This window comes from Dermacentor variabilis, chromosome 7 (assembly GCF_050947875.1).
Source record: "Dermacentor variabilis isolate Ectoservices chromosome 7, ASM5094787v1, whole genome shotgun sequence".
Taxonomy (NCBI): Eukaryota; Metazoa; Arthropoda; class Arachnida; order Ixodida; family Ixodidae; genus Dermacentor; species Dermacentor variabilis.
Genome location: NC_134574.1, coordinates 129,373,438 through 129,387,728, shown reverse-complemented (window position 1 = coordinate 129,387,728; position 14,291 = coordinate 129,373,438). Strand labels below are relative to the sequence as shown.

Here is a 14,291-nt window from a genome sequence, read left to right as displayed (position 1 = left end):
AGCTCACCCTTTCATTGTTTAATGGTACGAGCACAACCAGCGAGAGCTCCATGTTTCACCAACAGTGCTCGGCCCAAAAAATGACACACAAGTGAGAAGTGAACTGGGAAGAACAAAGAAACGAGCAGCAGCCTTGCATGAATTAAGCAACAGCAGAGCTGCGGGCATGGCGGTTGCAATGGGCATATTGCAGAGGTAGAGTATGAAAGCCGCGAAGACAATGGTGAGGAATGCAAGGTGCTGGCATAATGCAGTAGCAAAACAAAAAATGTGCCTTGTTAAAGTCGCACGTGTCTTGCAGACGGTGCTGCTGGAAGCTTGCAAATCAATAAAGGGCGAGTCAAACAACAAGGATTCTCATCTATGAATTCGAATGTGCAAGCTAGGGGCCCCAAAGAAAAAACAAAATTCTGATGAAACTGGGCAAAAAAAAAAAAAAAGGCGCCGATTACTCATTTCTTGCCGATAGTAACGCAATAACTGACACAACACAAAACCTGCACTCTCCTTTTGTGTTCTGTGGGCTGTTGCACTCACTGTTTATGGACAAGTACGTTATATCAACTCGCCCAAAATTTGGTGTTAGCTGATTAACTAATTCGCTAAACTCATGAACATCAAGATTTGTAAATATCCCACCAAAACAACACCCGAGAAAGCAGGGCAACAGCATGCATTTAAGAAAAAAGTGTGTCCAGAGCACACACCTATTATTAATGATAATATGCCTTTAGATGAAACACAACAAGGGGCAGCAAGCTTGGGGATCACTAGAGACTGACAAGCAACACATTCTTTCTAAACCAGTGACTTTTTCAGCAATTATGCCTGCTAGAGGAACTTCCATGAGCTCGCCCAAAGCAGACATGGGTTTCGCCCACCCACGACCAGCACAGCCTCTCCATTCCACTGATGTTTTCGTACGGGAGAACCTTCGCTCAAGACAGCACCACGAAAGGGCGTCGACCAGAAACTCACCTGGGCCTCGGGAGCTCGGGTCAGGCCAGTTGCGTCGCAGGTGGTACTTCCGCTTGTGGGCAATGTGCATCGCAGCCAGGCTGGCCGCTGCATGCATCACACGGACAGGGAAAGGGTTGGACAGTGGGACAGAACAAACATCGCAGACAGCACATAGCATGATGGGACACTAGGAGGTCAGACTTGCTATCGTATGGCCACAATTCGGAGGGGTACACAGCAGGCTTCTATTAATTGGACTCCGGTTATTCGACTCCGACCGAAAGTCCCGGTCCACGTCGATGCATTTCTGTGAGACCAAACTTTAGTTTATTTTGATCCTGAAATTAGCCTTCGCCGGATAATTCGAACTTGGCTGGTCATCACGCACGCGCCCGACCCCCAATGCAGTGGCGACTCCAAGAGCACAGGTGTGCCCGTCTTGGCAGTGCTTAGGGCCACGGAGTAAGAATAACAGGAGGCGAAACTACGGGCCGGCGCCGGTGCAAGCGCGAGACGTGATAATGTCACGCTGGGTGAGGAGGAGACACGCAGCTTCAGACGTGCTATTGCGAGTTGGCGAACGTTGGCGCGGCGCCCCTTATGGCGCCGCCAGGAACTGCTTTCGTTGCCTCTCGAGGTAGGAGCAGAGCAGACGTAGCCGCTGTCTCTGACGGTGCCCGGCGTCGTCTGCTTCTGGCCACTTGCGCCAGGTTCTCAGACGTCGCCATAAACATTTTGTGCCAGCGCAGTCTGCGCTCAAGGACTGTAAACCATTCTAGTATAAATATTTCTTTCCAAGATTTATATTTAAGGTCACATGCTTTTTATGCGGTCATAAGAGCAAGAAACTCGCGCACTTGAAAGATTAAACGATCTGCAATCGTTGCCAGGCGTGTATAGAAAGAGCAGATCATCAGCAACCATAACCTTGCACGTATAGAAAACTGCACCTGGTGCTCTTCAAATTTTTTGATGTTATGAAAAATGAGAATTTGTTCTCACCTATCGTGGCGCCACAAAAAGTGCTGATCAGAGTAGGCCATACATAGCTATTGTGCGGCAAAACAAAATTTCACTATGTTTCTACAGCACGTTTGGACAGACAGAACAGCAGAGTAGAGCAGTGTCTGCCACTCGCTTCGAGCAGTCAGACTCATCCCTTCATAAGTTCTGCAGTTCCTCCACTGCTCCTCTACAATGTAAACGTGTTCAGTGTATGCGTTCACTGATTATTGAAAACGGGGCGCCGATGCTTCGTCCCAAACTGTAACAGCGAAAACAAGTCATGTGCGGAACACATTCAAACTTTCAAAGCTCCAAAGGACATTGAACGCCTGTAAGAATAGGCAAGAGCTATAGAAAGCGAGATCGAAAACTGACAACAGGCAACTACGCCTGGTGAAAGCATTTCCTTGGCAGAATGGTCAGCAGGCGTAAATACTACGCTGACCTTGGAGGCACACCTTGACCTTGGCCAGTCGAAAAGTCACTGTTGCTCCTTGGGGCAATACTGGTCAGCCCCTGTCTCATAGCGCTCCGGCCAGCTTAGCGAGAGCACGTTGTAATAGCTCCCACCTCGTTTAGCGACAGGCATCGTGTTTAGCTAGTGTACTCAAGCTATGGCTACCTAAGAAATATGGGTATCTCAAATCACTGGCATCAAGCAGCCACGCACGAGATGATGACAAGAGCACTCCTCGCGCCGGATGGATCCTCTGCACTGCTTCAACGGCTTCGACAAACCGTCATGTGACCATACATCATGTGTCTGTCATTCGGTAGGAGGTGATGTCATGACGTGGAAAGGAGACAACATGGGAAGGAGCTGAGGTGTGCCTCCTGAATTATTCTTTCTCCGTCCAGTCAGGGTTCGAATTAATAGAAGCCGACTGCAGACATATATTCATCACATGCTGATATTGGAAGGAAACATTCGATATTTCATAAAGGCTTCACTACATCCAATAATTTGTTATAGCTGTTTTTGTTATATCAAGGTTCAACTGCAGTGTTGCAAGGAACTGTGCACTCGAAGATGGCTTAGCCCATCACACTTAGGTGAGCACCACTGCAGTGAACTAGGATATACGGGCAGTGTGCTGATCGATGCGTGCGACATCTTGTGGCGCGCATCACCTGAAGTGGTGCCCAGAATGGAGTGTGGTTGTCCCTCACTATTGAAGGCGTCTAGCAAGCGGCAGCTTCAGCCACGAGCAGTCTTGATCGTGCGTTCCAGACTGGCCATGCTCTAGCATGTCACACGCTCAACCACGATGCACTTTGAATAGTTCGAGACTGCAGCGTCGTCACTGCTGGTATCTCAAAACACGTAAGGTGAAGAGAGGCACTGTCGCGCCACTCAGAAAAAGGCTCCGGCACACTCTAGCACCACTTACCGAAAATGATGAAGATGCCAATGTAGCACACAAGGGGCAGGGTCTGGGGTCGCTGCTCGAGGAGGAACTTGGCTGGCAGGCAGCCCACAAAGGGCATCAGGACCAGGTTGCCAGCGACGGCTGCGTAGCCGAGGCCGTCCTCATTGACAAACGCCGAGCTCAGGTAGTACTCCTGCATGGGCGCACACACACCCCAGCAACATCAATGAAAGCATCTCCGGTTGATGTCGGTTGCTCCGACAACAGCATGCAAAATGCACCGAGTGCGACTGCTCCACCAAGGCTGGTGTCCAATACATCACATCTGGAATGTTGCACCATACGTTGCCCAATACGAAGACTGTACTGTCGGCTGCTCTCTTCAGAACATGCGCAGAACGATCCCTAACCCATGCGCCACTCTGAACACTTTGAACGGCTGTCTGCGACCATCGGCGAAGCGGCATGGGGAACTTTTTTATCCACACCATGCATTGTGGGTCGGGCACGTTGGCTGTGCTACGTCGGACTATGCACTCTCCTCAACCGAGCGATTTCTTTAGACTTTCATTAGTTCAAATTGTGTATAATTTGAATTTTCGTAGCATCCCTGCAGAATTAGAATTAGCAAGTTTTTACTGCACTTGGAGGTGCTGAAAACTCAGCAAGGCTGCCTTGTTTTGCCACTGATATAACAAAGTAAACTTCGAAATTCTTGCACCATACAACAGATAACACTGCACACCTTCTCAAAAGTCAAAGGTGAAGCTTGTACACGGGTAATTTTAAATATATTTTTGGTTTTCTTTTTTCAAAGTTCTGGGAGCGGCGATTGCACGAGTATGTACTGTAGGTGGTGCAAACCCATGCACCCTCTGGAAAAACAAACACAGACCTCAAATGTTATGTATGCTTTTGCCAGCTGCATGCACTGGAAGCGCCTTTGGGACCCGGTAATACGTCACAGACGTCGGGTTTTGGACACCATCAATCGAACAATGCATGCTTGACATCAGCGCAATTCGGAACAAGTGAAGGAAAGGCAAGAGCTCTACAAGGGTGATAACATCACCCCTCTACGGGTGTATATAGTGTACGGATGTGCACTTGTGCTTGAGTCACGGGGCAAGAGACACATGGTCCCTGAGAGGGGGGCAGTACAGTTGAAGAACCGAGAAGCTTCACCTACTTTGACAATCACCTTCTATGGTTCTGCATAAATTTTATTGGGGCCTCCCCAGACAAGGTGAGGCAGGAACCTACCTCTTGCTGAAGTGCCACAAAAGAAGTAAAGAACGCTTTGCCTTAAAAATAAAGAGAGCACAGAAACCAGTCACACCCCACAGTCTAAACACAGTGCCCGACTAAAAAAAGCGATGTCACTGACCTCGTCTATGAAAATCATGACGATGTAGGCCAGCTGAAAGGCACTGCTGACGGCAAACCCGTGCTCCAGGCATCCTTTGGCCTTGAAGTCATGCCAAGCCATTGCACCCAGCAGAACCATCTACAAATAAAAAAAAAGCAATTTTCATCTACTCACTGAAAAAAACAAAAACAAGTTTGAACGAAGTATTCACTGCTGTTTCAAACAGCAGTGTACTGAGCCTACTCTTTGGCCATTAAAGGGCTCTCAGAACTCCTGCCAACAACTGAACACATTTATTTCAAACAAACATGCACATTGTGTACATAACAACCCGACGATCATAGCTGAATACCACTGCTTCAATTGCCATGCAGAAGCCATCGAATTCAGGAAACAAATCTTCATTCCTCTCCAGAGCTGTGCTAATTCTTTCCCACACATGTGTGGAGACACCAGCAAGGACAGGCATGACATAATAAAGGCAGGAGTTGCCAAGTGGTCAATCTTTGAGTGGCGGTAGCTTTGTCGCGTTTGCCAGCGCACATCTGCCATGCAGCCGCGCACGCACTGCTCAGTGAACAATGGCCGATGCACCGACCATTGAGAACACAGTGCATCGACGCTTCTCTGCGCAGCCGTTTATTCACTTTTCTTTAGTCAATCGGCGCACGTTACCCTGGGATTGTGTCCTGTGGGGATCAACCCACTTCGTTTCCTCCCGAGTAGCCCCTACGCTGCTGCTTTTTAACCTGCCTCAAATACATCCTGCAATAACAAGAATGAACAAGCGCATAAGGGCAACATTCAGATACTTTGAGCAGATACGCACCCATGTGAGCAGTCCACAGCGGAAGCACAGAGCAGCCAGGTCATAGGTTTGTCCAATGCGTGGCGACAGCTCTCTGCCCTTCACATAGTCATTCAGCACATTCCCTGAAAAATAAAATTAAAAAGAAAGCTTACAATGCATCCCGCTGGTTCATCAGGAGCAGCCACGCAAATCCTCTGGTGAGCGCTCGGATCTCCTCAAGTCCGAGTCTGCCCTGCGAGAAATCGAACTGCTCTGCATGAAAGTAGAAAGTTGATTAATTCTACAGACAATACTTGATTTCCACTGATTCCCTGTAGTTATGTTTACCAAGGCACTAAGGTAACTTGAGCCCCACTATTCTTGTAGCCCATTGTTTGTTGTGAAGTGAGTTAAAGATGCAATGTTTCTGACACTTTTGCAATCTTTCTCAGACATGCATAAAGTTGCATGAATTATGAATGCACTTCTGGTGCTCCAACGCACCAATCTCAGCTACTTTTGGTGTACACCCGTGATCAAAAGTACAGTCGACTATCGTTACAACGGACCCTGATCCTCCATCAAAAAATGTACGTTCTATCCGGTCTGTAATATTAAAAACGCCTCACTTCCAAAAGTTTGGTCACGATGTGTAACAACATTATTACAACATTATTACAAAGAGTAAGTGAAGAACATCCAACGTAAAAAATAAACAAAGAAAAGTCACAGTTTCGCCTGAAAGGTGAAGCATCGATTGCAACAGCAAATTACCGTATTTACTTGAACCTGACGCGCACTTTTTTTCCGATAAAACGGGTCCAAAATTGCATGCACGTTACAATCGAGTACGATCCTAAATCCGTGTTACCATATCGCCATCGGCATTCGAAAAATGTCCGCCTCGTACGCGCTTCTAGCCTAGCTGCCGTAGCTCCCTCTATCTGCATACCTCCATGTTGTACGTGTAACCAGGCACTGGTGTAACCTAGTCTACCGCCTGTGTTCCCGTTTTCTGCGTTTATTCAATCAGCATGGAAGCGCCAACTGCGAAGACGCACTGAGTCCACCATAATGCCGCATTTAAAAGGAAAGTTATGTGCGTGGAGACAGACGGAAATCAGGCCGCATTACGGCCATTCAGAGTTCCCGAAACTTGCATGCGAGACTGGCGCAAACAGAAGGAGAATATTTTCACCAGCAAAGCAACAAGGAAAGGTTTCAGTGAACTGAAGCAGGGCCGCTTCGTCGAAATAGAAGAGCTGCTCGCGGAATACGTACAAGAGCAGCGAGTGGCACAGCGGCCTGTGACAACCGATCTGCTCAAAGTACGGGCAATGCAGTTAGCCCTACAGAAAGGGCTATGCGGAGTGACTTCAAAGCGAGCAGGTGCTGGCTATCAAACTTTATGAAAAGAAAAGGCTTTTCTGTTCGAAGGCGGACAGGGATATGCCAAAAATTGCCCAAAGAACATGAAGAGAAATTGCACAGTTTTCAGCGGTACGTTTTGAAGTTGCGCCATAGAAACGGCTACCACTTCAGACAGATTGGAAATGCCGATCAGACGCCGCTCTACTTCGACATGCCTGCCACCACAACCGTTGAAAAGAAGCGGGCGAAGCAAGTGCGCGTTTTGTCTTCCGGCCGCGAAAGAACTAGAATCACTGCAATGCTTTGTTGCACTGCAGATGGGCACAAGTTGCCCCCGTATCTTATTTTCAGACGAAAGACGCTCCCAAAAGGAATCGTGTTTCCGAGTGGCGTGATTGTGCGCACAAATGAAAAAGGTTGGATGACCTCGGACTCGGTCGCCGACTGGATTGATACCGTTTGGCGGAAGAGACCCGGTGGCAGTTTGGGTCTGCGTGGGATGCTTGTGCTCAAGGCATTCAGGTGACACCTTGACCAGCGCATCAAGGACAAGCTGGCTGCATGCAACACCGACCATGTCGTGATACCCGGCGGCATGACATCGCAGCTCCAGTCGCTCGATGTTTGTTTGAACAAGCCAGTGAATGATAGAATTCGGGCGCTGTACATAGAATGGCTTGTTAGTGGCTGCCACGAATTCACGCCCGCCAATAAAATGAAGCGTGCTTCGCTTGCTGGATGGGTGAAAGATGCATGGTGCACGATCCCATCTGCCATGGACAACAAGGCCTTTAAAAAGTGCGGGATTTCGAATGCCATGAACGGCACCATGGATAAAATGCTTTGGTCTGTTGGTAGCGATAAGGAGTTGTTTGATAGCGACGACGAGTGATATCTGTTGCCCCACGCGACTCGTACCGGCGCATGGAAAATCTTAACGGAGAGGTAAGCCGCTTCCATTTGTGTTTTTATTCACCGCAACTTTAGTGCATCGCGAATAAATGTTTTTTTGTTTTCTGAATGAGAGAAAATAGTATTGCTATATGAAAGCACGAGGTGCGCGGTATTGTACTCCTTTTCTTGGTCATGGAAAACGGGTGGGCGTTACAATCGAGGGCGCATTAGAAACGAGTAAATATGGTAACTATTTTTTTTATTTAGCCAATGTTAAGGTGTTTTATATCTTACAATTGCAAGTTATAAATAAACACTACCTACAGATATTTCAATGACCCTACAGTTACATTACAAATAGTGCCTAAAAATGCAATAGTAAAAGTTTTCTTTAAAAATTAAGAATTGGCATCAGTATCATTATCGATATTGTTCACATTCGGGAATAACTTCTAAAAAAAAAAGTTTTCATACTGCTATTCTTAAACTTCAAAATACTTTGAAAATATTAAGTTTTCGAATAGTCCTATACGATTCGAAGCCGAATCGAATATTCGCACAACCCTACTTGTCATGTAACCCAGAGAGGACTGCAACACGCTCGTCAATTTCAGATCATCAGTTCGAGTTGCCAGGTTTTTTCATTTTTTTTTTCTCCCCCCAGAATCCCCGGTCTGCATACTTCCGATCACGCGTACATGCTAGCGCTCCCCCCCCTTTTAAGTTCGCAACTCGGTGGGGTGTCTACGAATGTCGCGACACACGGTGACGACGTACCCGTATTTCCTGGTGGGAACTGGTGCTCCCAGGATGCATAGTGCCCCTTGATGTAGAGGAGCAGGGCGAGGACCGGGGCAAATGCAGCGGTGGTCATCAGCAGCTGGAGGATGTAATGGTACGGTATGGCCACGGGAAAGCCGTACCATGCTAGGCCGCCAAACGCTGCCGCTGTGACCAGCAAGTTCACGTAGCCTGCAGAGAGAGAGAGAGAGAGAGAGAGGACGGATAGGTAACTCTGTAGGGTAGCACGTGGTTTCGGTTGCCCCGTTTACTTGCGCGAAGCATACGGCACCACCCACAAACACTTGTAGGGTTTGGAACACAATGAAAAATAAACATTTCTTATTTGGTCACGAGTAGTTGCAGGCCCTGTGTAACAGACAGCTACAAGCACCCCAAAAAAAAAAAAAAACTTTAATTGTGAGTCGGTGCTTGTGTTGTCTTCCAATTGTTCACTGCACCCTTTGCAGTGTTTTTCACATAATGGAATTGCATCAAGCAGCTCAGCTCTCAGTCTTGACGCAGACTTCCCTACAGGGCAATGTGGAGGTCAGCTGTACACAATCCAGCAAACGCAATGCGCAACTGCGCATCTAGCACCGCTCCTCCCACCACGTACGTCTCTACGTCGCACCGCACCCGCTGCTGACAAAAACAACCACTTTCTGTTCAAACAGAGAAGGCGAGTCGCTCACCATTGAGGCGATAATCGTAGGAAATGCGATGCTTGAGGGCTTTGGAAGGGAAACCCTGAACCGTGCGGCCCACGGGCAGTGCCTGGATCACAGCCTGGATAACCAGGAAGCCCAGGTAGCCGACGTAGAGCTTCCAGTGGAAGTATGCACCCAGAGTCTTGGGCAGTCTGGGAGCCTTCATGATGGTGCAGCTCTCCTGAAATGGCACACCAGAGGGTGAGGGGTCAGTTTCTCGAGGCTGAGGGGAGTGAACACTTTCGCCTGCCTCTCGCTTCCGACGCATCCTTGAAAGCCGAGATTCGACGAGCTCCAGCGACAAGCGCACGAGAAGACAGCACGCATTAAAAGCCATGGCCGTCCCAGCTCGTACAGCTTTTGCATCCACCACAGATTATTCCAACATAGGGAGCGCGGGGCCACATATGTACTCAGCCCCACTCACCTGCCTCGCTTGGATTAGTAGGTTACCAACAGTCACTCCAATCTAATGTCCACAAGACTAATGTCACTATTGTCTGCAGTTCTTATGCAGCGAAAGGCAGGCACCACAGGGCAACACGGGTCATACAACACCAGGGATGCATGCAGATGTCAGGTGAACATTAGACCGAACACTTTATTTTGACCGAGATGCACCAGCCGAGATTCACCAGCCGAGATTCACAGAGTTTTCAAATGTCACAGCGCAGCTGAAATTAATACAATTCCAGCACACTTCGGGAACTACTGTATTTAGTCGTTTAATGAATTCCCCCCCTTTCCTAATCAAAAAAGGAGTTTTTTTTCCTTACTCTATATAATGATCACACCCTGAACTTGCTGCCATGAAGTAGTAGACACAATACAATTCGGCGTCTGATACAGTATCCGACGTGCTGGATCCGAGGCATTTTGCCGTGCCATAGCGCCGGATCGTACAACCGGCGTGCAAGACAAGTAGGAGACCCACGGTACGATTCGGCAACTGATGTGGCGCCCCAGCGCATGAGATTAAATGACTCGAATCTGGCTGCTGTTTTAGTGCAGATGTATCGAATGCCGATTCATACTATGTGTCTCCTACTTTTAGAGGCGGCCACAAAAAAACATTGCTGAAAATTTTACCCTGCATAAATGAACACAGTTCCCACTGAGTGCAAATTTTCCAGAAAAAATGTGTGTTCATTATGCAAGTACATACAGTACGTCTTGTAGTGCAAAGTCACAAAGCAGCATCGGTAATTTAGGGAGACAGTTGCTATCGTACAGTCCACGCCCGTTACATCAAATCTGCATAGAACAAACTTTCGGGTATAACAGACCATTCTTCTCACTTCGTTTGGTCTGCCTATAAGTATCAATGCAACCGATTCCGCTTTTAACAGACCCGGCTATAACGGATTATCGTCTACAGCAGATATTTACAGGCAAATTTTTTCTCGATGGTGTGAATACAATGTAGCGCTTTGCAGTGACGATGCACTAGTGCGGCAGTGCGCTGCAATCAACTACGTCTGGCCGCTTGCATATTCGCGAAAATTCACTTTTTCTTAAGGAATGAATACACAACTGGCGAGCTTCCTGCAACGGTGTGCCGCGCAACGCCCGCAAGCGGAGAGTTTTATGTCAATCACGCCAGCAGACCACTACTTCCCACCGCCCATCGGCTCACTGCCGAGCAAGTGCAGAGGTTGCCGCTAGGCCTAATCATCTTTGAAGCGAAGCCGTAGCATATGGCGCTTTGAAAACATCCACCAACGATCGCAAAATGCACCGTCTCGAGAACGCTTTATTTTTCATTGCATCAATTTGCACTGCTATTCGCGGCATCCAGACTGAAACAGGTGGTGCGGTCGAGTCGTCTCACATGCAGTACGCTGGGTGGCCAGACGCGGGCACTGAACTAAGTTGCCTCGTAGGCGGTTTTCATTCATGCTACAGATTTGACAGTGGTTGTCGCCTGTGGCAACAGATAAAACGAAGAGCTCAGCTACTGTTTCGTGTAAAGAACAAAGTAGCCGATGCTTGTGTCATTGGCGGCGGCGACACACTTGGGCCTGAGAGGCCAGTCATTAATCTTGCTGTTTATCTATTTGCAAAACCCTGACCAACTAGGGGCCAACAGCTTCGCTGTAAAAAAGGGAGGGGGGAGACATCAAATAATAATAATAAAGAATTTAAATTAGATTAAGGGGTTTTACGTGCCAAAACCCCAATCTGATTATGAGGCACGCTGTAGTGGGGGACTCCGGAATAATTTGGCCACCTGGGGCTCTTTATCGTGCACCTAAATCTAAGTACACAGGTGTTTTCGTATTTCGCTTCCATTGAAATGCGGCCGCCGTAGCCAGGATTCGATCCCGCGACATCGTGCTTAGCAGCCCGACACCATAGCCACTGAACAACCATGGCAGGAACATCAAATAATCACACAGGATCATCACAGTAAACGTGCGTAAATAAAGAACAACGAAAAAGTGTGTGATCAGAAATAGATAGAATGTCGACGGGAAGGAGATTCCAATCATTAGATATGGGCGGTATGAAGGAACAAGAAAAAGTGTGTGTTGCAGAAAGTACACCTAACTTTATGTTGATGATCAGTCCCAGATAAGAAGTTGGAAGCCTGACAAGTTCAATATGCAATGGCAGACGGTGGTAGACTTTGTGAAAAAGCATACAACTGGTGTTCTGCGGATGCAGAACAGACTTTTTTAATTGATTATCATGGTCCATTGTTACGAGCGTCGACTGTATAGACAATTTTTAGTTACTCCAATGAAAACTATAGCCTTTTGAAGCCAGTCTTCTTTTTTCTTTTCTTTTATTTTGTGACCCAAGTTGCCAGTAAACTGCCCTGGTAAAATTCATAACGAGACATTGGTTGTGTTCAATACCCCTTTCCCACTCTTGCTTTCTTGTGCCCCGACCATTCACCTACCACGGGAATGACGGGTGATGCATGGATTTGTCTTGTGGCTTTAGATTTTGCGTTATTGATTAGGCTTTATCTTTTTTTAAAATTTCCAAGCAATCACACTTTTTTTATCAACGCACGTACTGTAAATCAGCTTCCGCACACACGCATGTTCGCTGCAAATCAGTGCATCCATAAGGAATGTTTTGCAGAAATCTATCAATCTACAAAGCGACAAAGTCGTTTGAAGCCAGAAGGACAGAGCTTAGGCAAACAAATGTACAGCTGTGCTCAGTGGGAGCTGCAACAACATAGCACTCACGGTCGATGGGGCTCCAGGACTGCACGGCAGCTGACGACGTACGAAAGAGTGGACAATGAAAAAGGCCGCTCCACTTACCAGTGTTAATTAAACCTAGTTTTCATATGTCGGACCCACCACACTGACCGCATTGCAGCTCATATTGAGCACGACTGTACTACCACTTCTTCCGAAGCTGGCCGGACAGTCATACTTGCACCTCCCACAGACACTGGTGCCGGAGCTTCCTCTCGGAACTTTCATACTCTATTTGAGCAGCCATTGAGCAAAGACATGCAGGAAGCCTGGAGTGGCAGCGTACCTTCTGGCACAGCAGGTAGAGCCCAATGGCCAGCGAGGGCACCAGGAATATCCAGAAGAGGGCGCCGAGGGTGCTGCCCAGACGGAAGGGGAGCCGCACTTCGGGCATGCGGGGAAGGTAGCGCCTCCTTGGCTCGGCAATCTGCACCAGGCTCTTCTTGGAGGTTGATGGGCCCTCGTCTTCGTCAAGCTGCAAATGTGGGCCGTGCAGAAAGAGCGAGTCGTATTCATGCACCCACTCGGAGGCCCTTACGGGTGTGACCCTTTCCCACCGCTGCCAACCTGTGAATCTTTCTATTACTCCTAACACCCTGCCGACACGCCAGCAGCGAGGTGAGGGGTCTTGGGCACGACACCAGGAAGACTAGATTGACAGGTGTGGGTGGGCCACCGCGCTGACAGTCGGCGCTACGCTCATCTACTCCTGTGTGTCTTGTGTTCACTAAACTGTGCCTATAGTCATGAATCACCAACGAGCCTTGGAAAACAAACAACACTGAAAATGCGACTGAACACTGTGCTACCGACTAACAGATTTATTTCAACAAAGGTGGCTTAAAAACCTTAGAAGGGAAAAAAAAGAGAGGAAAGAAACAGCAAGGTAAACGACAATAAACAAAGGTAACCGACAAATTTCGAACTACAATGCATGCTTTAATTGAAAAGATAAGCATTCCTCTCTATTCCTTAGCCCCACAGACGCGATTCTCAGATCGCATAGCGCAGTCTTGGGGCTTTTTGTTCAGTCACGTTTTTAGCATATTTTCCGAGACACGTACCAACTAGCTCACCAATGCACGTCATTCTTAACAAGCCCAACATCCCATCCTTTATGCAAGCTTATTTTTAGCTAATTTCCCTGGTAAATTTCCCTGAAATATCAGTACCTCGGATACAGCTAAACAAGGTACCAATGGCTTCTACTTGATTAAAAGATTCCAATAACAAACAAACCTTTTTATTCTTCAACTCTAGAACAAGAACTGAAAGACTTCGAAGTTGACACCCAGAAGAATGTTTTTCTGCATGTCTTCTTCAAAGTCTCGCATCTTTTGTTTTTGGGTAGACAGAGCAATAAGGTGGCTGTTATTGGAATTCTTTAATCATGCAGAAGGATATGATATGAGGTTTGGGGATAGCTGAGCAAATAATTTTTTCGCAATCTCCTCAAAAAAAAAATTATGCAAAGGAAGCTTGCATAAAAGTAGAACCAAATGAACCTTGTACTCAAAATAAGCACAAAAATTTATACACAACTTTTCAGCACCACGACTTAAAGAACAAAGATGTAAAGCAATTTTTTGCCTAAGGTCAGGCTTCCTTGTCCTTAACCATAACACAAATAAACATTAAAAAAATTTTTTGATCTAAAACAAGGCTAAAGCACAAACGAAAGGAATGAAACATCAGGATGGACAGCCAAGTCAACTTACGCTGCTCTCAGTGTCCTGCAAGAGAAAGCAGGTGGTAAATGCTGGGAGTAAAACGTCGATCTCACTTGTGTCATCTCTATGAAGGAACAGGGTACAACAGCTTCAT

At 47.2% G+C, this 14,291-nt stretch overlaps 1 protein-coding gene across 11 annotated transcripts in view; it reads right to left on the bottom strand.

The window, feature by feature from the left end:
• The window catches only part of LOC142587908 (delta(14)-sterol reductase TM7SF2-like), a 46,053-nt gene that overhangs the window by 8,624 nt on the left and 23,138 nt on the right, over positions 1–14,291 (bottom strand). For all 11 annotated transcript variants that reach the window (XM_075699269.1, XM_075699275.1, XM_075699270.1 and 8 more), the window contains 7 exons: positions 12,754–12,942; positions 9,235–9,430; positions 8,537–8,731; positions 5,534–5,637; positions 4,723–4,842; positions 3,357–3,528; positions 979–1,065 (listed from right to left, as the gene is read on the bottom strand). In XM_075699269.1, coding sequence (XP_075555384.1) covers positions 979–1,065; positions 3,357–3,528; positions 4,723–4,842; positions 5,534–5,637; positions 8,537–8,731; positions 9,235–9,430; positions 12,754–12,942 — 1,063 coding nt within the window. The remainder of the gene's footprint in view (positions 1–978; positions 1,066–3,356; positions 3,529–4,722; positions 4,843–5,533; positions 5,638–8,536; positions 8,732–9,234; positions 9,431–12,753; positions 12,943–14,291) is intronic.